Source organism: Ceratotherium simum, chromosome 30, assembly GCF_057802395.1.
Source record: "Ceratotherium simum simum isolate JZ-2026a chromosome 30, ASM5780239v1, whole genome shotgun sequence".
Taxonomy (NCBI): Eukaryota; Metazoa; Chordata; class Mammalia; order Perissodactyla; family Rhinocerotidae; genus Ceratotherium; species Ceratotherium simum.
This window is the reverse complement of record NC_141929.1, coordinates 20261727-20285414: the sequence shown is the minus strand read 5'-3', so window position 1 is coordinate 20285414 and position 23688 is coordinate 20261727. Positions and strand designations below refer to the sequence as shown.

The following is a 23688-nucleotide window of genomic DNA, read 5'->3' as shown; positions in this document are numbered from 1 at the left end:
CTCGGGTTTGGGAGGAGCGGTGGCCTCGAAGGGCTGTCTATGCGGACCCGGGAAAATGGAGACCACTCCAGCAAAAACACAGAGAAGGGACCCCGGCGGCGCTGGGCCGCGCAAGCCCGTGCTGGTCATCGGAAGCCAAGGCTGGTTCTCGGGGACACTGAAGACCAGTTTGAGAACGAGCCAGGCGTATCTTAGGTACCACTTCCTCCGGGAAGTCTGCCCCTTAGGCTGGGCGGGCGCTCTGGTGCCCAGAGTTATATCCATCCTGGTTCAGTTTACTGCGTTTCGGAACCTCCAGCTGACGCGCCTGCTGTACCTTGGGCCCAGGAGTGCCCTGCCGGGTCCCCAGCGCGCGGATCAGCGGGCGTTCTTTAAATGTTTGTCAAATGGATGAATGACCGTGAACTCGATCTTAGCGGGAGGTGGGGAGAGGGAAAACGACCGGATGGGGTTGGGAGTGTCCTTTAAGATAAGTGCCACAGTCACGTGTGCATTTAAAAAGGCGGGCCATGGCCTAGTAGGGAAGGGGCCCGCGGAGACCCTCAGACAAGCGACAGTAAGGGATGAGGGACCTTGAAGCCAGACCCAAGAAACTGATCCCTGAAAGCAAGGAAGAGCTTTCAGGATGAAGGGCAGTCGCACCTCCCTGCCTTTCCTCCTGTGGTTCCCTTCACCCTGAGTGAAGCTCGCTATCATTTCTCCATCTATGCGAATCCTAATCGTGCACCTCCTCAAGGAAGCTCTCCTGGGTTCCCCAATCACAGTTTATTCCTCCCTCTCTCGACCCCTAAACACCCTTGTCGGCCTGTAACTATAAGGAAAGAGAATGCACTTTTGAAGACAAGGTTCTTGGTATTGCGGAGGGGCTGAAGAAGCTTCGCGGCCCCTTCCAAGGAGGCCTAAGGGGGCCCGGGCAGGGGGGAAGCCGCTGTGCCAGAGCCTGCCTGCCACTGGCCTTTACCCGCTCAGTCCCGCTCTCCTGCCAAACTCGCCTTTCCACGGCCCCGACCCCGCGCACCCCGCCTACGCCCTGCCCAGTCCAAACTCCGCGCCTGGGCGAGGCACTCACTAATCTGTGGCTGGACCGGCAGCTGGGCAGCCTCTCGGTGAAAAGTAGCGCGCCTGCAGCCGGTAGCGCAAAAAAAAGACCCGTGAGCCCACCATGCGGCTGGACCGACTTCGCGCGCGGCTGAGCGCCGTGGCCTGTGGGCTTCTGCTTCTCCTCATGCCGGGCCAGGGTGAGGCTCCCGCAGGGGGCGACAGGGGCTGGGGTCGGACTTTCTAAGTTCTGCAGAGGCAGGACCTGAGGCTGCGGGAGGGAAGGCACGAGGGAGGTGGGAGCCGGGGGAGAACGACAGCGCGGGAACCGTGCGCTAGACTTGACTCATCGCAACACCGCGGGGGTGGGCCCCCTGAGGAGCGGAGAGGTTCAAGGCTTTCCGTGGTCGCACAATACCCAGGGGCAAGCCGGCCCTAGGGGTCTGAGGAGCCTCCGGGCAGGCTAGGGGCGGAATTCAGGACATCTCTCTCTTGGTGTTTGTGGTGGAGCTGGCGCTGCCCTTGGGTAACAACAACAGCAATAATAATACCTTCCCGCCGCCATTTGGCTCTGAGTGTTGCGCCCTTGGCCAGAGGGGCGCCCTGGCACCCCCTGAGCCCGCATCCAAAGGGGCCCCAGGCAAGGTTACTGGCCCTCCAGGAATCCAGCTAGGGAAGCCCCCCGCCACCGCCGCATCGGAGAGACTGCCGCGTCCTTCACTTTGCCCCACGCACCGCCCCGGGGCGAGGGAACATATTGGCCTCGAGGGAACGTATTGGCTCCCAGGGCAAAGGTGATCGCCCTTTGTCCAGCTCCGGGTTCTCCCAGCCCTCATCGGTAGTTTAAGATTGGGGGGGCGGGGGGGCGGCCTGGTGGCGCAAGCGCACCGGGGGGGCGGCCTGGTGGCGCAAGCGGTTACGTGCGCGCGCTCCGCTGCGGCGGCCTGGGGTTCCTGGGGTTCCGGGTTCGGATCCTGGGCGCGCACACGACGCACTGCTTGTCAAGCCATGCTGTGGCGGCATCCCATATAAAGTGGAGGAAGATGGGCACGGATGTTAGCCCAGGGCCAGTCTTCCTCAGCAAAAAGTGGAGGATTAGCATTGATATTAGCTCAGGGCTGATCTTCCTCACCCACGCACACACACACAAAAAGATATGCGGGCACCGTGCCTGGGCCCTCTGCAGCTCCTGGGCCCCCTCTTGCGGGGCGTGACCCTCTCACTCAAAAGGGCTCTACTTGTGCGACTAGACTATCCTCTCCCTTCCCCTCGAACTGCCCAGGAGACGTCCACACTCATCCCTCCCCGACGGCCCACCAACGGGGCTTCTGCTCTTACCCGCAGCCGACCAGGCTCTTGGAGGTCATGGAGACCTTCCAGCAGGGTGATATGCTAGGCCTTGCTGACGCTTCCCTTTAAAAATGTTAATTTTTTTTTTTTTTTTGTGAGGAAGATGATATGATGTGTGGGATTTGCTTCAAATAACCATGCAAGGGACAAGTGGCCGTCCAGACAAAACTAGGTTGCCCAGGTCTTGATAATTGTTGAAGGTAGATCATGGGACATTGGGTTTCTTATATCATTCTCTTTACCTCAGATGGGGAGCCCCTCCATGCTGTGTATCTTCCTCCACTTTGTATAGGACGCCGCCACAGCATGGCCTGCCAAGCGGTGCATTGGGGCACGCTGGGGATCCGAACCGGCGAACCCTGGGCCACCGCACGCACACTTAACCGCTTGCGCCACTGGGCCGGCCCCTCATCTGTAAATTTTTCATCGTGTCCTACTAAAAGAAAAGGAATGATTTCTTAATGTAATCAAACATGTAGTCAAATATTCTTATTTCATATTATCTCAAATGATATTTACAGGTTTTTGGGATTTTTTTGGTGAGGAAGACTGGCTCTGAACTAACATCCATTGCCAATCCTCCTGTTTTTGGTGAGGAAGATTAGCCCTGAGCTAACATCTGTGCCCATCTTCCTCTATTTTTTTTTTTTTCATGAGATCAGCCCTGTGCTAACATCTGCCAATCCTCCTCTTTTTTCGCTGAGGAAGACTGGCCCTGAGCTAACATCCGTGCCCATCTTCCTCCACTTTATATGGGACACCGCCACGGCATGGCTTGACAAGCAGTGCGTCGGGTGCGCGCCCAGGATCCGAACCGGTGAACCCGGGCCGCCGCAGTGGAGCGCGCGCACTTAACTGCTTGCACCACTGGGCTGGCCCCCATCTTCCTTTATTTTGTATGTGAGATGCCACCACAGCATGGCTTAATGAGTGGTGTGTAGATCTGCGCCCGGGATCCAAACCCCAGGCCACCAAAGCAGAACATGCGAACTTAACCACTACCCCACTGGGCCAGCCCCTACAGGGTTATTTTTTGAAAAATCAGGATTCAAATAAGGTTCATACTTTGAAAATTGGTAGATGTATTTCTTTTTTTTAATAACAGCTTTGAGATATAATTTGCATAGCATACCATTCATCCATTTAAAGTGTACAATTCAATGGTTTTTAGTATGTTCGCAGAGTTCACCATGTCAGTTCCCCTTTCCCCCAGCTTCAGCCCTAGACAACCATCAGTCTACTTTCTGTCTCCATGGATATGCCAGTTCTGGACATTTCATATAAATGGAATCATTCAATGTGTTGTCCTTTGTGTCTGGCTTCTTTCACTGAGCATCATACTTTCAAGGTTCATCTGTGTTGTATCACGTTCAGTACTTCTTTTTATTGCTGAATAATATTTCATTGTGTAGATATGATACATTTTATTGATCCATTTATCAGTTGATGGACATTTAAATTGTTTCCACTTTTTTTTTTTTTTTTTTGGCGAGGAAGATTGTCCCTGAGCTAACATTTGTGCCAGTCTTCCTCTATTTTTGTATATGGGTCACCACCACAGCATGGCTTGATGAGTGGTGTAGGTGTGAGCTAGGGATCCGAACCCGCAAACCTGGGCTGCCGAAGCAGAGCACACTGAACTTAATCACTACACCACCGGGCCGGCCCCTGTTTCCACATTTTGGCTACTATAGATAATCCTGCTGTGAACATTCATGTCCAAGTTTTTGTGTGGACACGTTTTCAATTCTCTTGGGCTTATTCCTAGGAGTGGAATATCTGGGTCATATGGTAACTCTATTTAACCTTTTGAAGAACTGCCAGATTGTCTTCCAAAGTTTCTGCACAATTTTACCCTCTCACCAGCAATGTATGAAGGTTCCAATTTTTCCACATCCTTACCAACGTTTGTTATTATCTATCTTTTTGACATGTTTTGTGAGTCTCTTTCAATCTTCAGATTCCTCCTCTGCCTTTCTTTTACTTTCCTTGTAATTTTGCTGTTGTGTGGAAGAAACCAGCTTATTTCTCTAGAGAGGATCCCGAGTTTGGGTTTAACTGATTAGTGTCTTTTAACTGTTTCTCTGTATAACTTGTATTTATATGCCTGTAAACTTGTATTTATATTCTAGAGGCTTGATCAGATTTGGATGTTAGGTTTTGCTTTGTTTTGTTTTGTGGCAAGACTACTTCGTATGTGGTGCTGGGACTTCAATAGAAAACACACAATGTCTGATTGTCTTGCTTTCTGTGACAAAATAAACTGTTGTCATCCCAGTCAGATTTCAATGTGCATTTCTCCAGGCACAAGTGAGGTGAACATCTCTTCATTTGTGTGAGAACCATTTATTTGTCTTCCTTATTCTGTCTGAACAGATCCTTTCACCATTTCATAGCCTTTCCCCAAATATGCGCAGGTGGCATATTTCTTATTCATTTGTTCATTTTCTCATTCACTTGAAATTCTTTATCTATTGAGAATATCGGCTCTTTCTCCGTTAGGTGACTTTCAATCACTTCCTCCCTCCCTAATCCCCATAGCAGGACAGGCTGAGCTCTTTCGTTCTAGTGACAGCTGCACTTCTCTTTTGTAGTTCTCCTCATAACAACATTCTGTTTGGAGGATACTTTCCTTATGTCATTTCTTGCCACCTAGAGCATGAGATTCCTAAGGACAGGAACCTTGTCTGTCCACGCCCCACAGTTCTGCTGCCTCATCTCACCTGGCACTCAGTCAGTGAAAGGACATTCTCAGCCCATCAAGCTCATGTGATCATTGTTTGAAGCTCCTGGGGCTAAACCATGATACCAAGCCACAAGGGGCCTCTCTGAGAGTGGTGGAAAAGGCTGGGGCCGGACCTAGGGAAGGCAGTGGAGTAGGGGCAGGGTTACAGGCAGGAAATTTGTAAAGCAAGTGTTTGTAGATCAGGATCCCTTGAGCTGAGCTGCGGATGGGAAGGAGGCAGCAACATTAATAGTCTGGGAGGGCAGCTGATTGGGTAAACCCAACCCTGATGTCCATTTCTCTGCCCACAGGCCAGGACTCTGCCAGCCCCATCCGGACCACGTACACGGGGCAGGTGCGGGGGAGCCTCGTGCATGTGAAGGGCACTGACGTGGGGGTCCACACCTTCCTGGGAATTCCCTTTGCCAAGCCGCCTCTAGGGCCACTGCGATTTGCACCCCCTGAGCCCCCTGAATCTTGGAGTGGTGTAAAGGATGGGACCTCCCACCCAGCCATGTAAGCAGAGGGTCCAGGGAACTCCAAGCCCTGGGGTGGAGGGTATTCTGAACTCTGGGCCAGGCTGCAGTTTTCATTTCATCTAAACCCCCACAGCCACTTTTCCTTCTAGGTCTGGGCGATTCCCATGTGCATTTTCCTGATGAGCATGCTGAGGCTCAGAAGGATGAAGTAACTTGCCCAGGCTCAGGGCTTGGCGCTCAAAGGGCATTAGCTCCAGGTGCTGACGAGATGAGCAGAGACACACATCTGCCTACGTTCCAGCTATGTCATGTGTTCTCTGCCCCCAGGGGGAGGTGTCTCCTGGAGGGGTTCAGGATGGCTCCCTGAACCTTGTAGGAGCCCCTGACTCGAGCAGCAATACTATAGATCCCTGAGGAGTGGGGAACCCCCCCTCTCCACAGTCACTGTACCAACCGACAGGGCCAGGTGCCACTGGCTAAGGGACTGTGTATGTTCTTACAACCGGCAACTGCAGGAGTGATGAGGCTCCCTGAGCATCTAGACTTGGGATGAGGGGGGTCCCACTGCCCTTCTCATGAGAAGGTAACATCCATTCATTCAGGCAGCACGTGCATGTGGCCTACTCCCCTGTTCCGGGCCTGTCTGGGTACCGGGGGACAGTGGTGAGTGTCCACACATGCAACTGATGGTTGTCATAAAGACCCCCAAGAGTCAAGATTTCTCAGCCTTGGGAGGATTTGTACCCAAGGCCCTCACAACCTTGAGGCCTCCCTGGAAGACTGGGGTCCATCCCAGCGTCCCCAGAGCCTGTGGCCTGTAACTTGGTAGGGACCAAGTATGAGTAGGGTATCAGGGGAAGGGGGACTAGGGTGGCTGGGAGCAAATCTGAGCCCAGCATCTAGTTTTGGCCACAGCATGGTCCCTGGACTGACTGCCTGCCATGGTCACCAGGTGTCTGCAGAACTTTGCTAGAATGGATTCAATAGCCCTGAAACTGTGGAATGTGTCCCTGCCTTCCACCTCCATGTCTGAAGACTGCCTGTACCTCAGCATCTACACACCTGCCCATACCCACGAGGGCTCCAACCTGCCTGTGAGTGCCAGGCCACGCTGGCTAGGATGTGGGAGGACTTTTGTTCTGCAGGAAGATTAGAAAGGAGAAAATCAGCCTGGGCCCCACTGCAGTGTGGACCCTGTAGAGAAGCCTCTCACTGTCAGGTCCAAGAGAGTGCTTCTTCCCCAGTGTGGGCGGCTCACCCCTGGGCATGGGGTCACAGAACCCTGGCTGCCGCCAGAGGTCAGAAGCTGTGGCTCTGTGATGGACCCAGGACTCACCTCACCCACTTATGCCCAGGAGACCCACTCAGGTGCCTGAGGGCTGCACTTGGAGGCGGCTAGTGACCTCAGCAGTGGATTATCGGTTGGGCCATTGAGAATGGAGATCACTTTTAATTAATGTGCACGTGGGATGATCAGGGAGATGCCCCTTTTCTTTCCACCTCTGAGAAGGTTCTGGGAGAAATGGAGCCAGATTTTGGTACATGGAGTGGGCCCCAAAGTATGGGAGGCCCAGTTTTCCCGATAGAACTTGAGTCACCTTTGGTCCAGATCATGAAGACACCACCCTGTCACCGCTTGAGCAGTGGTTTGTCTAGGTCAGAGCCCTGGTAGAGTTTGGGCTGGATGGGAGCCACATAGTGTCTGTGCCTTGGTTTTCCCAGGTGATGGTGTGGATCCACGGTGGTGCGCTTGTGCTGGGCATGGCCTCCATGTATGACGGCTCCGTGTTGGCAGCCTTCGAGGATGTGGTGGTGGTCATTATCCAGTACCGCCTGGGTGTTCTGGGCTTCTTCAGGTGAGACTGGGGCTGGGCTGGGCAACATGGGCTGAGTGGAGCCAGGCAGCCTCATGATCCCTGTCCCTGCCACCTCTCAGCACTGGAGACAAGCATGCAGCTGGCAACTGGGGCTACCTGGACCAAGTGGCTGCCTTACACTGGGTCCAGCAGAATATCGCCTACTTTGGAGGTGACCCTGGCCATGTGACCATTTTTGGCGAGTCTGCGGGTGGCACAAGTGTGTCCTCGCACATTGTGTCCCCCATGTCCCAAGGACTCTTCCACCGTGCTATCATGGAGAGTGGCGTGGCCCTGCTGCCTGACCTCATCACCAACTCATCTGACGTGGTCTCCACAGTGAGTGCCCCCAACCGTGGGAAGCCTAGACCTGCTGCCTCATCTCTTACTTCTCAGCTCCCATTACTCTGTCTGTTGAGCGGGGATAACAAGGACTCCCCTGCCATCAGAGCGTCTTGGGATGTGCTGCCTATCCGGGGATGGTTCAAGGGTCAGAATCCACAGACCTCTGCCATCGCAGAGGCTAAGTATCGTGATACTCTGTGAGATTTGGGGTGCACCTGCCTCCAACTGGGGTGTTGGGCAAACCTCTTTCCCCTGCCTGGTCTCTTTACAGATGGTGGCCAACCTGTCTGCCTGTGGCCAGATTGACTCAGCGGCCCTGGTGGACTGCCTGCGGGGCAAGAGTGAAGAGGAGATTCTGGCCATCAACAAGGTCAAGCTGAATGAACATGGCTGTGGAGGAAGGGGGCTGATAGATGTGGGGCAGGCAAACCTGGTGCCCTTCATACTCCCCGGGCAAGTTACTCCATCCCCATGCCTTCGTGTCCTCACAGCCCTGGATGGGAAATCGAGGCTAGGCCATGCTAAGCCAGATGTAGGACCTCCTGGGGTGGGTGTGAGCATCCTGGGGTGGGCTGGGAAGGGTTGGAAGGCACTCAGAGGGCATCAGAAAATGTCTGTGACCTGACCTTGTGTGCCCCCTCAGGCCTTCAAGATCATCCCCGGCGTGGTGGATGGGATCTTCCTGCCCAGGCACCCCCAGGTGCTGCTGGCTTCTGCCGACTTTCAACCTGTCCCCAGCATCATTGGTGTCAACAATGATGAATATGGTTGGATCATCCCCTCGGTGAGGCCTAGCCCCAAGCCCCCAGGTTCTGGGGAGCCCATCCGGTGGGCGGGGCCCCAGGGCTTCCTAGTCCAGGCCCTTCCTATCCCCAACTCGAGATTCCTCCATTACCCAGAGCATAGGCACCTCTGACACCCAGAGGGAAATGGACAGAGAGACCATGAAGGCTGTTCTGCAGAAGACATCAGCAATGACGGTGAGGCTCCTGGAGTCCTACCCCAGTGGAGAAGGGCTCCTTTCCTGTCCCAAGGCAGGGGAAACCCACTCCCCAGATATCCTGCCCATGCAGCGTCCCCCATGAGTAAAGGCCAGGGTCACCCCAGAGCTTAGCCCCTTCCCCCCACCCCCATCCCATCAGGATCCATCTCCCCAACCCTGCTCCTGCTGCCTCCCTGCCCCTGCCAGCCTGCCTAACCTGACTCTTCCTGATCCACCTGGGCTAGATGTTGCCTCCTGAGTTTGGTGACCTGGTGATGGAGGAGTACATGGGGGACAGTGAGGACCCCCAGACCCTCCAAATCCAGTTCCATGAGATGATGGGGGATTCCATCTTCGTGATCCCTGCACTCCGAGTAGCAAATTTTCAGCGTGAGTATATCTGTAACTAAAGGCCAGACTAGCAAGGGGGTGGCTCAGAGCCGCTGGTCCCAGGTGAGTTCTACTGTGTCCAAGTCTCAACCCACGTCTATTTATTGGGCCCTTGGGTGCCAGGCACTGATGTCCCTCATCTCGGTAAACTCGCATGGCTAGTCTGGGAGACAGACATTTTCCCCATTTTACAGATAAGGAAACTGAGGTTCAGTGACCTTCAGTGACTTGCCCAAGACCACACAGCTAGGAAGTTCCAACACCATGATTTGAACCCAGGCCTTTCCCACTGCCCCTGCTCCAGCCTGGGGCTCCCCAGCCCATTATCCAGATTCCAACCAGCTTTGGACCTAGCTATCTCATCACCATAGGTGATGCAGGAAAGCTCCAGGTGAGAGGCTGCCACATCACAGCCTGTTCACCCCGCCCCACTAGGTTTCCATGCCCCCGTCTACTTCTACGAGTTCCAGCATCGGCCCAGCTTCTTCAAGGACGTCAAGCCACCCCATGTGAAGGCAGACCACGGCGATGAGGTTTTCTTTGTCTTCGGAAACTACCTCTGGAGCAGCTACAGTGAGTCTTCTTGGGCAAGGTTCCTCAGAGGCTCCTCATTTCCAGGATGTGGGATGGGACCTTGGCTGGGTCCCTGAGTGAGAGTGATTGCCCTCCCTGTACAGATGATGAAACTGAGGCTCAGAGAGAGGATGGGATCATGTGTCCAAGATCTTACAGCTAGAGAGGCTGAGCTAGAATTGGAGTCCAAGACTCTTCAGCCTGGGGCCTGTGCTCCCTCCACGTCTCCCCACCCCTACCATGGATATCTGGCATCGGTACAGAGCGGGGTGTTTCAAAGGCATATTTGTTTCTTAAATGCCTTCCCAGTGTCAGAAGGCAGAAGGGAGCCTTCTGGGTCAGGAATGAGCCTAGTGTCGGGTCAGCCAGAAGCCGGGATGAATATGCGGGATTTGGGCAAGGGGAGAGCTTGGCTCCTCTGGGCTCTGGGGGAGTGGGCAGAGAGCCAGCCCTGGGAGGACAGAGGAAGAGCCAGGGAAAAGCTACACCTGGGATGGTAGGTATGGGGGGGATGACCTATGTGCTAGACTGGGGCTCACCCTGACCTGGACCCTTGTCCTGTTGCTCTCTGTAGTTGAAATCACTGAAGAGGAGGAGCTGCTGAGCAGAAAGATAATGAAGTACTGGGCCAACTTTGCCCGAAACGGGTGAGATGTCGCAGCCCTACCTCAACCTCCATGGGGGGCTTGAACCCATCCAGGGCTCCCCTTGTCTGTGATGACCTCATTAGCATACATGTGTCCTTAACTGCATGGCGGCCTCTTCCCCAGCTCCAGGACCCATATGGACAGAGAGGGGACCTGTGGGTGCTGGACACTCCTTCCATCTCCGGGTGACCTGGAGGGGGAGTGAAAGCGCTATGTTGCTGGCAGAGCCTCCCTCTGTCAGGGAGGGCCAAAGGTTGCCCCGCCCCCTAGTGGAGTTGACACTCTAGCGGGAGGTAGTTTCTTTCCTACATCTGGAAACCTCCCCCTCTCATTCCCCATGCCCACCTGGCCTGTTTGGCTGCCTTGCCTGACCCCAGTCAAGGTGCTCAGGCCTAGGCTCCATAGGGCTCAGAGTGACCCTTGCACTGCCCTGGTGGGAGGGCATGTCTACAGGAACCCCAACGGTGAAGGTCTGCCCCACTGGCCCATGTTCAACCAGGAGGACCAATACCTGCAGCTGAACCTGCAACCTGCAGTGGGCCGGGCCCTGAAGGCCCACAGGTTCCAGTTCTGGACGAAAACCCTGCCCCAGAAGATCCATGAGCTAATGCAGGCCAAGGAGAAACACACAGAGCTGTAGCTCCCTGTGTTGGAGATGAGGGGGTAGAGGTGGGCTTGAGTGCAGGTAGGGGTCTGCCAGATGTGCCCACACACAGTGAGGAGCCACTAATTTTTTCCTTCATTCACACAGCCATTCATTCATCCTTCCATTCATCCATCCAGCAAACATCTATTACGAATCTACTGCATGGGCCGGCCCCATGGCTTAGTGGTTAAGTGCGCGTGCTCCGCTACTGGCGGCCTGGGTTCAGATCCTGGGTGCACACCGAAGCACTGCTTCTCCGGCCATGCTCAGGCCACGTCCCACATACAGCAACTAGAAGGATGTGCCACTATGACATACAACTATCTACTGGGGGTTTGGGGGAACAAAAAAGGAGGAGGATTGGCAATAGATGTTAGCTCAGAGCCGGTCTTCCTCAGCATAAAGAGGAGGATTAGCATGGATGTTAGCTCAGGGCTGATCTTCCTCACCAAAAAAAAAAAGAATCTACTGCATGATGTTGGTTGCCAAGCCCGTCATGGATCCTCTCTTGTCAGACACACTCAATAAATTTTCCCACAAAGCTGTGGATGGGCAAACCCCAATGGAAGTTCACATTCCCCAACACCCCACTGGGCCCCAGGCCTCATCCTCCCTTCCTCACCTCCACCCACTCCCCAACCTCTCTCTCCTCTCCCTTGGAAGGAGGGTGCTTTGGGGAATGTTGCCCACACTTGGCTCTCAGCAAGCCCCACATGCTCTTGTATCTGTAAGTGGCCAATAGAAAACCTGGACACCAGGAGCCTGGGAGCTCTGAGATCTCAGCCACGGAGGCTACCAACTACTGAGAACATAAAAGTCCCTGTCCTCACCCATTGTCCCCCTAGATTAAATGTCATCTATCATTGACATTTAAACAACCCACTCACACACTTATCATTGTCCCACGGAAGTGACTGGCCCCATTTTTTGTAAGAAGCAGGACTGGGCCTGTCCATGGGCCCCTGAAGCCTGGGCCAGCTATGCGGTGGCCAGGAGCACCAGGCAGGTTCCTCAGTCACCTGCCTCTGGAAGTTTGCCTTTGTTCTCAGTGGTTATGCAGACACTGTAGGGCCCAAACTTTAGACGATTGTAGCACACGGGTGAAGATGTTTATCTGTGGGATATTTCCTGGAAGTAAGATTGAGAGGTCAGAGGTCCAGGCATAGCTAGGAGAAGAGACTCTTGTCCCCTGTCTCCCAAGGGCCTCTCCATCCAGGGAGGTCTCCTCTTGCCTTTTGAAATTCCCCTTGCCACCTCCCACAACCGCCCCTTCTGCTGAGCATATTCCAACTCACCGTGGGCATCCACATGATTAGTTTTCCTATTTACCTCATTGTTTTCCCTAAACGTTGCTCCCCTCCCCCCCCAAAAAAAACCCCTCTCTTATATTTTATCCCAGCATGCGAAGGTACCAAATTGTGTTCACCCTGCCTCTTTGTTCCACCAAAGCACTTTCTCTCTGTCACTAAGAGGCAATGTCCCTCTTCTCATAGACCCAGGACTCCCTCTAGGCCCCTACCTCTGACCAGCTTGCCCTCTCCAGGCACTAGATTTCTCAGGAGGAAAGTTCCCCTTCTTTCTCTCCACTGTGTTTACGTCCAACCAGAGAGCCTCCTTGAAGTTGGGCGTGAAAGATGGAAATTCCTGCATTGCCTGCTGTGGCCACCAGATGGCAGACAAGGATAACCTTAAGCCTGAACTGGCTGGAACTGGGAGAGGGAAGGAGCTTTCTTTTTAGTGAACACTGACTGGTGCATAATGCTTCCTCTGCATCCTGAAAGCATTTGTTAAGCACTCATGGTATGCATGTGTCTGTGTGTTTTTCAGTCCTGCAAATGCACAGTATACTTCCCAAAAGTGGGTTCCCAGGACTAGTTTTTAGGTCTAGTTTTAGTAATCTTATTTTTTAACAGCTTTATTGTGGAATAATTTACATACAATTAAATTCATCCATTTTACGTATACAGTTTGATAAATTTGGGTCCAGTGTATATGATATACAACCACCATCACATCAAGTTTTAGAATGCTTCTATTGCCCCAAAAAGGTCCTTCGTGCTCCTTTGCAATAAATCATTTCCCTGACCCCGGTCCCATGCAACCACCAAATTGCGTCCTCTTGCTATAATTTGCCTTTTCTACCATGTCATAGAAATAGAATCACTTTTTAGTGGCTTCTGTCACTTAGCATAACGTTTTTGAGATTCATCCAGTACTTTTCTTTCATTGCTGAGTAGTATTCCGTAAATCATATGCCACATTTTATCTCTTCATCAGTTGATGGACATTTGAGTGATTTCTACTTTTTTGGCTATTTTTAATAAAGTTGTTATGATCATTTTCAGACAAGTCTTTGTGTGGACGTATACTTTTATTTCTTTTTGGATAAATAGCTAAGAGTGGAAATCCTGGGTCATATGGTGAATGTATGTTTAACTTTGAAAGAAAATACCAAACTGTCCTCCAAAGTGACTATACCATTTTTGCATCCCCACCAGCCATATACGAGGGTTCCAATTACTCCATATCCTCACCAACACTTGGTCTTATCAGTCTCTCACATTAGATTAATTTTAATGGGTGTTTAGCAGTATCTTATTGTGGTTAGTTCCCTGTTTCTCCCTCTCTTTCTCTCTCTTATGCGTGCCCAAGCCTATGAATCAAAGTTCATTGATCAAGATCAAGGGAGAGGGGTCCGGCCCCATGGCTTAGCGGTTAAGTGCGCGCGCTCCGCTGCTGGCAGCCTGGGTTCGGATCCTGGGCGCGCACCGATGCACCGCTTGTCCGGCCATGCTGAGGCCGCGTCCCACATACAGCAACTAGAAGGATGTGCAGCTATGACATACAACTATCTACTGGGGCTTTGGGGGTAAAAAATAAATAAATAAAAATCTTAAAAAAAAAAAAAAAAAAAAGAGATCAAGGGAGAGGAAATGGTCCCACCAGGGAGGCTGCCAAAAAAGGATTCAGGCAGCTGCACTGGTTACTTTTGGCAGGAGATGTTTGAGCCTGAGGCTTTCCAGTTCTAGGTGCCAGCTGGAACCCAAGGAGAGAGTCTGGTATCTTATCTCGGCGTGACTCTCACCCTGTTCCCCACTGAGCCAGCACTTCCAACTGTTTGAATTAGCAAATGTTTGCCATTGCCTCACACTCTCTGCCCATCCCCCACCCTACTCCCAGCCAGCCGTGTTTCTGACACTGAGGCCCAGAGGTGAGTCCTGCCCTCCCCTGGGGTGGGGGTCCCCCAAGCCAGCAGGGAGACAGATACCCTAACAGACCACCGCCCGGAGACAAGAATAGGCTTCCATTGGCTCTGGTTCCATGCCTCATATTTTCACACATGTAACCTCACTTCAACCCTGTGAAGTTGTTCATATTATCATCACTGTTTTATGGATGACAAAACTAGGCTCAGAGCCGTGAAGTAACTTGTACAATGTCACACAGCTAGCACTTGGCAGGGCCAGGATTTGAATGCAGGAGGTCTGGTTCTTGAGTCACATCTTCCTGGCATTTGGAGTGGGATTGGAGTTGTTAATAGGAATCTTCCTGCCCCCTCTCCCACATCATCCCTGTCTGCAGATCTCAGCTCCCCCTGCCCAGGAGTCTTAGAGCTAATTGAGGGCAGTGCCCTGCATCTGCCTTGTCACTTGAGGATCCTCCAAGAGAGTAGCCCTACATGAGAAAGTCACACCCAACATGCACCCTGGGTATCCTCAGACCTGGGGTTCCATGCAGGGGTGCTCAGGCCCCAGACCCTGAGGCTCTGTAAGAGCATCATCTAGCTTCTGTGGAAAAGAGCTTGTCAGCTTTTCAAAACGTTAAACATAGAATTGCCATATGACCCAGCAATTCTATTCCTAGGTAAAACAGCCAAGAAAAACGAAAACATAGGACCACACAGAAACTTGTATGCAAATGTGTATAACAGTATTATTCATACTAGTTAGAAAGTAGAAACAACTCAAATGCCCATCAATGAATGAATGGATAAACAAATTGTGTTATAGCCATACAGTGAAATATTACTCAGCCATAAAAAGGAACGAAGTGCTGATACATGCTACAAATTTGGTGAACCTCAAAAAATTTATGCTAAGTGACAGAAGCCAGACACAAAATGTCACATATTGTATGATTACTGTGGGGGATCAGAATTGGCCACCTCAAAATATGTCTCTTTACCTTGATTATTTTCTCTGAAAGGAACTTTGCTCTCTCCCCCCTCCACTAACTGCCTAAAAGAATTTAAGATAGAAGACCTGTCTCCAGGACAGGCCATCACCGTAGATAACTCTGGGTATGGATAGACTGGGAGGGTCCTTGCTAAGCCCATTCTTATCAAAATTCTGTTTACCAAAGATTTACATTTGTAAGGGAAATCTCCATTTGTAAAGGTATCTCCCTCTCTGTACCAGAAAGATGGGGGGATGACCTCATCTCTAGAAACTTATCAATATGGAAGGTGAGGCCTTAAATCTACATAATAACCTTACTCTTGTTTACTGTGCTTTTCTGGTAATCTCCCATAACTGACTCCCCACACCCCCAACATCCTCCTTTGTCTTTAGCTGAAGGTAGTATTTAAGATGAGAACCTCCACCATTTTGTTGAGTTACTCACTTTCCCTTGGTCTCTCCCATGTATACATGTTATTAAACTTTGTTTTATTTTCTCCTGTTAACCTGCCTTTTTAATTATTTGGCCAGCCATAAGAACCTTAAGGGAAAGAGTGGGGGGGAATTCTCCTTCCCCAACAGTTTTGGCATAGTCGGCAGGATCCCCACTGGCTAACAAGTAGCCTTCTCTGGCTGGAATAACTGCTTTCTCCTGGAACTAGTACAGCAGAGAGATCCTGGACCCCTGACAAAAGCCAGCAGGAGGTAAGAGTTCTTACCACGTCAGTCTCCCTGATCTCTGCCTGCAGGGTCCAGTGGAAGTGAGAGTGGTGAGTTTTTTTTTCTTTTCTAAATTTAGGTTAGCAGGAGAAAATATTGGTGAAGCTACCTTCTTGGACTCAGCAATGCTAGGATCTGGTTGAGTACTCATTGGTTAAGTAGATCCTTTTTCTCCCAGAGATAGTATTTTTCCTTGTCTCTGTCTTTGTGTCATTTGTTATAAAAAGGAAAAACCATAGGGCAAGATGCAGACATCTCCATAAGCCCATTGTCTGGGCTGGTCCTGCAGTCTGTGGGTTATGAGATTTTTTTCTTTTGTCTTGTTCTATGTCTTGAGAGCTTGGCTTTGTGACCTTTCTGGTGTCCACCATCTGGAGGATGTACATCCTGATGTGCATCTTGGTAGCCAGTCAAGTAGACTGGGGCTCTGGGACACACTCATCGTCTGGCTATGTCTGCTCTCAGGGGTTTGTCATAAGGGGTCCCATTTGCTTTCATAAGGGGACTTTGTCATCTCAACCTTCGTTGCTTATTGTGCAACGGTGGCCTTTGCTGTCTTAGGCTATTTTGGGGAGTGAATTCTCTGGATCTCTTTTTGGGACGCCTCTTGCGTCCATAGTAAAGCTTTGGTATAAGTCGCGGTTAAGATCCTACTCGTCAATGTGGCCAGACGATAGATCGTTTAAATTGGGAAAACTTCTAAATTGGGGAAAAAATTTGTGAGAGCTCTCATCATAATTGTTTTATTGATACCTATGAAAAGGTCAAATTAAAAAAGGGAGAAAAAAAATGACTAGCTTTAAGACCCTGACTCATGTTACAATTAAATTGAGAAAATGTAAAAGTGTAAGTGTTGATAAGATTATAAAGATTGGAATGTTTGAACTAATTTCATATAAAGAGGTTATATCAACTTTGCCAGAGTATGTTTTAAAATGTCTGAGTGGGAATGCTTCTCCTGTCCAAAATTATAAGACCAAGACCTATTGATAAAGTCCTAATGAAAACTATGATTAGAGATAAAAGAGGTGATGGAATTTAAATGAAATTTTGTAGAAAAACTGGTATATTTATGGGCTTTGTGTGAAGCGATTGTATCTCTTTTTTTTTTTTTAATTTTATTATTATTTTTTTTAATTTTATTTTTTTTCCCGCAAAGCCCCAGTAGATAGTTGCATGTCATAGTTGCACATTCTTCTAGTTGCTGTATGTGGGACACGGCCTCAGCATGGCCAGAGAAGCGGTGTGTCCTGCGCACCCGGGATCCGAACCCAGGCCGCCAGCAGCGGAGCGCGCGCACTTAACCGCTAAGCCACAGGGCCGGCCCTGTATCTCTTTTTTGACACTAAGAAAAGGGACCTTTTGTTAAATGCTGTGTGCAGACTTTTAAAGGTGTGATACATTTTCCTGAAGTATTAGAATATACCAATCTTTTGATTCACTTCTTAAGTTAAATATTTCCCAGATACTAAAAAAAGCAAATGGAAAAAAAAAAATGTAGCTGGAAGGGTGGATCAACCTCTTTTGTCATTCAAAATGTAATCCAGTTCTTTGGGGGAACTGGAAGCAAACATCTTTGTCTTACAAATCTCTGCAAGGCCAGAGGTAAGACTTTAGAAAGCAGTTCAAAGTTCACCTGTCTTTTGTCAATCCCAAAGCCTCTCCTGTTACTCAGAATGCTCCTAGATATTGATTGAGACAAAAGATTGAGACATTAGAAACAGGTAAGGCAGATATGCCCCAGGAACTCCATCTTGGAGAAAACTTGAGTGGTTTCTCTGTGTCTTTGTAATGTAGCTGGACAGGTAGTTCAACCTACAATGTCAGTTTTTGAGTTACAACTCAATTTCTGAGAAGTCAAGAGCAATTGTCCTTAAAAATTTCCTTGCAAGAATGGAAAAGCAACTCCAGAGGCAGTTCAGGTTCCACCCAGTTCCTTTATCTCAAAGAGAACTATCATCTCGCCTCTCCAGGAACTGCTATCTAGCCCGTCACTAATTCCTAGGACTGAAGGAAAAAAAAAGTAAAAAGGCCAGAAAAAAATGGCCATAAGAGCACCCTTGTCAAAAGTCTAGCATCTTGAGTGTCTTCTCCACAAATAATAGTAAAAAAAAAGGCTTAAAACAAAATTTGGATTCATAACTAGGGAGCTTTGTGTTACTGTACCTGATTCATGACAGTAATTTTTTTTTTTTTTGTGAGGAAGATCGGCCCTGAGCTAACATCTGCCAATCCTCCACTTTTCGCTGAGGAAGACTGGCCCTGGGCTAACATCCATGCCCATCTTCTCTACTTTACATGGGTCGCCGCCACAGCATGGCTTGCCAAGCAGTGCGTCGGTGGGCGCCCGGGATCCGAACCTGCAAACCCCGGGCCACCGCAGCAGAGCGCGCGCACTTAACCGCTTGCGCCACATGGCCAATCCATGACAGTAATTTTAAAACAATAGCTGTGGAATCTCTGTGTATGTGTGTCTATATGTGTATTATATATGTGAGATAGTTTACCTTCGGATGGTATAGCCAAAATTAAGAGCTCTGTTTAATTGGCTTAAAGTAAGCTCTTATATGTCTTTCAAGTTAATGCGATGTAAAATAATCTTTGGTAAATGAAAGCTAGTTTAAGTTTGTTGGTTTGATTAAAATAGACATGTCCTCAGAGTTAACAGCATTGGATATGATGTAGACCTACAGCCTAGGTTTACTAGTTAAATAAGCTCACATTATCCCTGTTACAAATTTGTCAGCATAACTTAAAATGATAGCTCATTTAGTCCAATGTCTCATGAAGTTTTCTTGGGTAATCTAAACATAATGGTTGGGCACAAATGATTTAGATGTAAGTGATTTAGAATTTATAGATAAACTTTTAGCAATAATTATAGTTTGTGACATGTGCACTTAAAATAACTTCCAAAATCTCTTTGGTAACTTGAAACTGAAGTTTTACTAGGTTAAATTAAATTAAATGTTAAGAATTCATTGAGTATTTAGTTCATTTTCAAATAAGATAAGATGTTAGATATTAATTACTAAATATAAGATTATCTACTTTTGGCTTTTTATTACAGAAAAACTAAAAGGTGTTTGGGGTCTGTTGGTAAAAATGTCTTGTGTTTTAATAAAAGATTGTACCATAACATAACATGTTTCTAGAAATTATGAAAAGTGTTTATAAACTTGCCAAGCCACAGACTGCTAATGTAAAAGACAATTTGTAACTGCTTACTTAGTTTTTACTCAAAAATTAAGGTTTCTAAGGTTAAAAATTCTACTATGTGATTAAGGCTGCTAGAAATTAATGAGGAAAATATGTTTGTATTCAAGGAAAGTAAGATATGTTTTCAGTAAAGAAAGTATAAAGAATGGAATATTTTTGTTTGTTTTCTTAAGAAAGATAAATTTGTTCGAAAGTACTAGAAGGGAAGAAAGGAAGGCATGGGACAAATTCTGAATGTAAAAAGTAAGTGACAGAAAGTTTGTGAAAGTAAAACCCTGAGAAGTTTTATGCGTGGTCAAGTTGGCTAAGATTAAACTAAATCCAATTAAGTAAGTGAGTTTTAATGTCAAAAGTAAACTGGTGCAAAATTAAAATTTGGTCTTCTTTCTCTTAAAAGGATAATTTTCTTGAACTTTTCGTCTGAGAGGTTATAAAAGGTTTTTCTTTACCTTCGAGTAAGTCTACCTAAAAGACAGAAAAACTATGTTAAAATAATTTCCCATGTTCGCAGGGCCAGCGTGGTGGCATAGTGGTTAAGTTCACACGCTTCGCTTCTGGTGGCCCGGGGTTCACAGGTTCAGATCTCGGGTGCAGACCTACGCACCACTAATCAAGCCACACTGTGGCAGGCATCCCACATAAAGTAGAGGAAAATGGGCACAGATGTTAGCCCAGGGCCAATCTTCCTCAGCAAAAAAGAGGAGGATTGGCAACAGGTGTTAGCTCAGGGCTAATCTTCCTCATACACACAAAAAAATAACAATAATAATTTCCTACGTTCGAAGGGACCGATGTCTCTCTATTAAGTTTTTTTTTGACTGTTGTAACTCTCTATTTACCCTTGACAGTTTCTATTGTCACTTTGATTAAGTGGATAACTGAGCGTTCTTTCACAGTGAGCCTTGTTTCCTACTTGATCAGGTGTTTTAAAACCTTTTGATATTTTTGACAAGCTTCCCACACACACACACACAAAATATTCAAATCCTGAATGAAGTTTTTCTTTTGACCTGGAAGAAGAAAGAAATTTATTTTTCCTTTGAGAATTTTCAGAGGGCCCCTGGGACTTCTCAAAGAAATTTGCTCTCTTCCTATAAGGAGAAAGATACTAAACTTATTAGGCTTATTTGGTATGTTAAGTTATATGGGAAGCATTGTCAAATAAGTGATGATAAACCTTCTTAGGTGGTATTATGTGGGTAAATATTATTGATATAAGTGTTTTAAAAATTATATAACATTCCTAGAATTCTGATCTGTCCTGGTTATCAGTAATAGTTCTAGTTATTATCTTAAAGTGTTGTATGTCACAGAAATTAAATAAGTTTCTTTGTCAGTTGTCATTTTTAAGTCTTCTGTTGTTTACAGTTATTGTTTTACTCTGATGCTTTTTTTTTTTTATAATTTTTATTTATTTATTTTTCCCCCAAAGCCCCAGTAGATAGTTGTACGTGATAGCTGCACATCCTTCTAGTTGCTGTATGTGGGATGCGGCCTCAACATGGCCGGAGAAGCGGTGCATCGGTACGTGCTGGGATCCGAACCCGGGTCGCCAGTAGCGGAGTGCGTGCACTTAACCGCTAAGCCACGGGGCCGGCCCTACTCTGATGCTTTTACAAATGTTTTCACCTTCAGAGAGATTCATGGAAAGGACTCTGACATTTTCTCTGGAATGCAGATTTCTGATAAACTTTCAGATTATAAAACTGAACTGAAAAAAAAATTGTAGAACTCTGATGGAGAGACTGGTGACTTCATGAAGCAGATAGCAAAAAGGTCAGGATCAAGAGTTGATTACATAGGACTGAATGAACTGATGAGGATGATTATAATTTTTATGACTTTTGTTTGAAATATTGCTGATTTTTTTAATGTTTTATTTTTTCAGATTTAAGGAAAACATTTTCTCTTTTCTCTTAAGCTAACTATGACTTACAGCAATTTGGTGAATTATACTTTTGTAAACGGAATTGAAACATTTATATTTTTCTCTCTACTTGATCTCTCCAGAATTTGGAAACTCTTAGTGAATATTGTTTTCATGACAATATAGTTATTTGCATAAGTTCAATAAGAACCTGTTCTCTTTATAACAGGACACAATTGGAAACACTGGTTATATTACCAAGGCTTTGACTAGAGTGTCATATTTTGAGAGAAACATACAGACTCAAATATGACAAGACAGCTTTTGAGGAATAAAGGTTGACTTTCTGGAGTAAAGCTACTTGGAAATATTGGCCTTATACCTTGTTTACAGAAGTTCCAAGCAATCTTACCCAGGTGAGTAAGGAATGTCACTTATCTGGCAGGTGCAAGGAACCTCAAAATATTTTAGGGAACCTTGAAAAGAGAGGAACTCACCCAAATCTGTAGGTATTATAGGCAAGTCTAATGACAAAGTCCTTGGCTTGTCTTTCCTGGCCTTGAGAGGCCTTTGAAGTTCAATCTGAGATTCCTTATAAAAAATTCCAGCAAAGCAGATTTAAAAGAGCCTATGTGATCAGTTGCTATTCTTGCTGTACTTATGTAAGTAATTGGGCCAAATTTATTAAAACTAGACTTATTTTACAAGCTAGTTAGTCTTAATCGGCTATCTTTTGTAAAAATGAGGGTGATTTTAGAAAGAAAAATTATTTCAGTGGAAACTATAGTACACATTTGTGGATATTAGATCCTAGTTCTGTTAATTGTCTTTGAGGATTCTGTTTTATATCTGTTGACTGGACTGGATCCTGAATTCTTCTAGTCTCCCAAAATATCTGGCTACAAATCTCTGAACCAACATTTTCAATTTTCGCATACTTTTCATTTGGAATCATTGAGAACTGAACCTGCACTTTTTTCTGAAGCCCTGCAAACTGAAGCAGAACAACTTGATATAAACTTAAGAGAGATCACCATGATAGCATGCCTGTTGCTGTGTAAGCCACTCAAAGGGAAGCTACAAGAGATGCTTTGATGCTGACATCTAGAAGTCTTCTTAACTGGCTATCCTCTGAGCTCAGAAACTGTTTTATAATTTGCTCCAACCATTAACCTTGTTTTTCTTTTGTTTCCATAGAAATGCTTCATATTAAATACCTGATTGCTTGCTTCCACAATATAGGCCTAACTTTGGGAGCCCACCTGCATCACTGCCTTCTAAAATGAACTTAACTGGCCTGATCTATTATCAGGACTAAGAAATGTGTTCAGTGAGATGGAACAATCTACCAACTCAGCTTCTGGACTATGAAACTTTTTAAAGTTACAAAAGGACTGTGAAACTTCTTAGTTTCAAAGGCAGAACTGTAGGGGATCAGAATTAGCCATCTCAAAATATGTCTCTTTACCTTGATTATTTCCTCTGAAAGAAACTTTGACCTCCCCCCACCACTACCTGCCTAAAAGAATTTAAGATAGAAGGCCTGTCTCCAGGACAGGCCATCACCATAGATAACTCTGGGTATAGATAGACTGGGAGGGTCCTTGCTAAGCCCATTCTTATCAAAATTCTGTTTACCAAAGATTTACATTTGTAAGGGAAATCTCCATTTGTAAAGGTATCTCCCTCTCTGTACTGAGAAGAAGAGGGGATGACCTCATCTCTAGAAACTTATCAGTGCGGAAGGTGAGGCCTTAAATCTACATAATAACCTTATTCTTGTTTACTGTGCTTTTCTGGTAATCTCCCATAACTGACTCCCCACACCCCCAACATCCTCCTTTGTCTTTAGCTGAAGATAGTACTTAAGATGAGAACCTCTACCATTTTGTCAAGTTACTCACTTCCCCTGGGTCTCTCCCATGTGTACATGTTGTTAAACTTTGTTTTATTTTCTCCTATTAACCTGCCTTTTTAATTATTTGGCCAGCCATAAGAACCTTAAGGGAAAGAGTGGGGGGCAATTCTCCCTCTTCCACAACATTACTTTTATGTGATATATCCAGAATAGGTAAATCCATAGAAGCAGAAAGCAGATTAATGGTTATCAGGGGATGGGGGTGGAGGTGAGGGGATAGCAGGGGAAATGGGGAATGATTACTTACTGGGAACAGGGTTTTTTCTGGCATAATGAAAGAATTTTGTAACTAGAGAGAGATGGTAGTTGCACAAAATTGCAAATATACTAAATGTCGCTGAATTGTTTACTTTATGTTGGTTAATTGTACGTTATGTGACTTTAACCTTAGTTGAAAAAAAAAAAGAGCTTCAACTTCAGTTCCCTCCACCCTTCATCGGGGCTCAAGCACATGCTAGCAGGCGGGGTTGGACACCAGTCCCCACCCCAGGACTGTTGGCTCACTTGGAGCAGCGCCAGGGTCATTGGCCGCCACTCCCTCAGGTTGGTAATGTGTGTATCTTACAATGAGTGCACAGTGTCTCATGGAAGTCATTGAGTCAAGAGAGCAGGGATTTGAACCCAGGGCTGTAGAGCCCCAAACCCAGGCTTCTTCGCGTGCCTAGGCCTGTCATATCATCCAGGCCCCTTCGGGGTACTCTCCAGTCCCAACCCCCTCCTCTCCCAGCTTGAGCACTAGGCACTAGACCTAGGGC

General features: G+C 47.5%; 1 protein-coding gene across 4 annotated transcripts; it reads left to right on the top strand.

Annotated features, from left to right (window-relative positions):
- The first annotated feature begins 8 nt into the window (after nucleotides 1-8).
- CES2 (carboxylesterase 2) lies at nucleotides 9-18888 on the top strand. 4 transcript variants are annotated; one of them, XM_087420146.1, is made up of 12 exons: nucleotides 9-195; nucleotides 5425-5629; nucleotides 6545-6686; nucleotides 7315-7448; nucleotides 7529-7787; nucleotides 8065-8163; nucleotides 8437-8577; nucleotides 8693-8773; nucleotides 9021-9165; nucleotides 9601-9738; nucleotides 10313-10385; nucleotides 10839-13372. In XM_087420146.1, coding segments are annotated over exons 2-12 (1401 nt in total). In that variant the 5' UTR covers nucleotides 9-195; nucleotides 5425-5627; the 3' UTR covers nucleotides 11026-13372. The 4 variants fall into 4 exon arrangements, with proteins under 4 accessions (XP_087276272.1, XP_087276270.1, XP_087276271.1 ...); XM_087420144.1 differs by lacking the exons at nucleotides 9-195; nucleotides 10839-13372 and adding exons at nucleotides 479-1238; nucleotides 18136-18888; XM_087420145.1 differs by lacking the exon at nucleotides 9-195 and adding an exon at nucleotides 479-1238 and having other exon boundaries at nucleotides 12638-13372.
- The last annotated feature ends 4800 nt before the right edge of the window (nucleotides 18889-23688 follow it).

Bases quoted from the DNA above. Each gene is read 5' to 3' on its own strand.
- CES2 (XM_004431698.3), top strand. From the start codon at position 1,163: ATGCGGCTGGACCGACTTCGCGCGCGGCTGAGCGCCGTGGCCTGTGGG. The intron at 6,687-7,314 runs GTGAGTGCCAGG...TGGTTTTCCCAG, and splicing joins ACGAGGGCTCCAACCTGCCT to GTGATGGTGTGGATCCACGG. The intron at 9,739-10,312 runs GTGAGTCTTCTT...TGCTCTCTGTAG, and splicing joins CTACCTCTGGAGCAGCTACA to TTGAAATCACTGAAGAGGAG.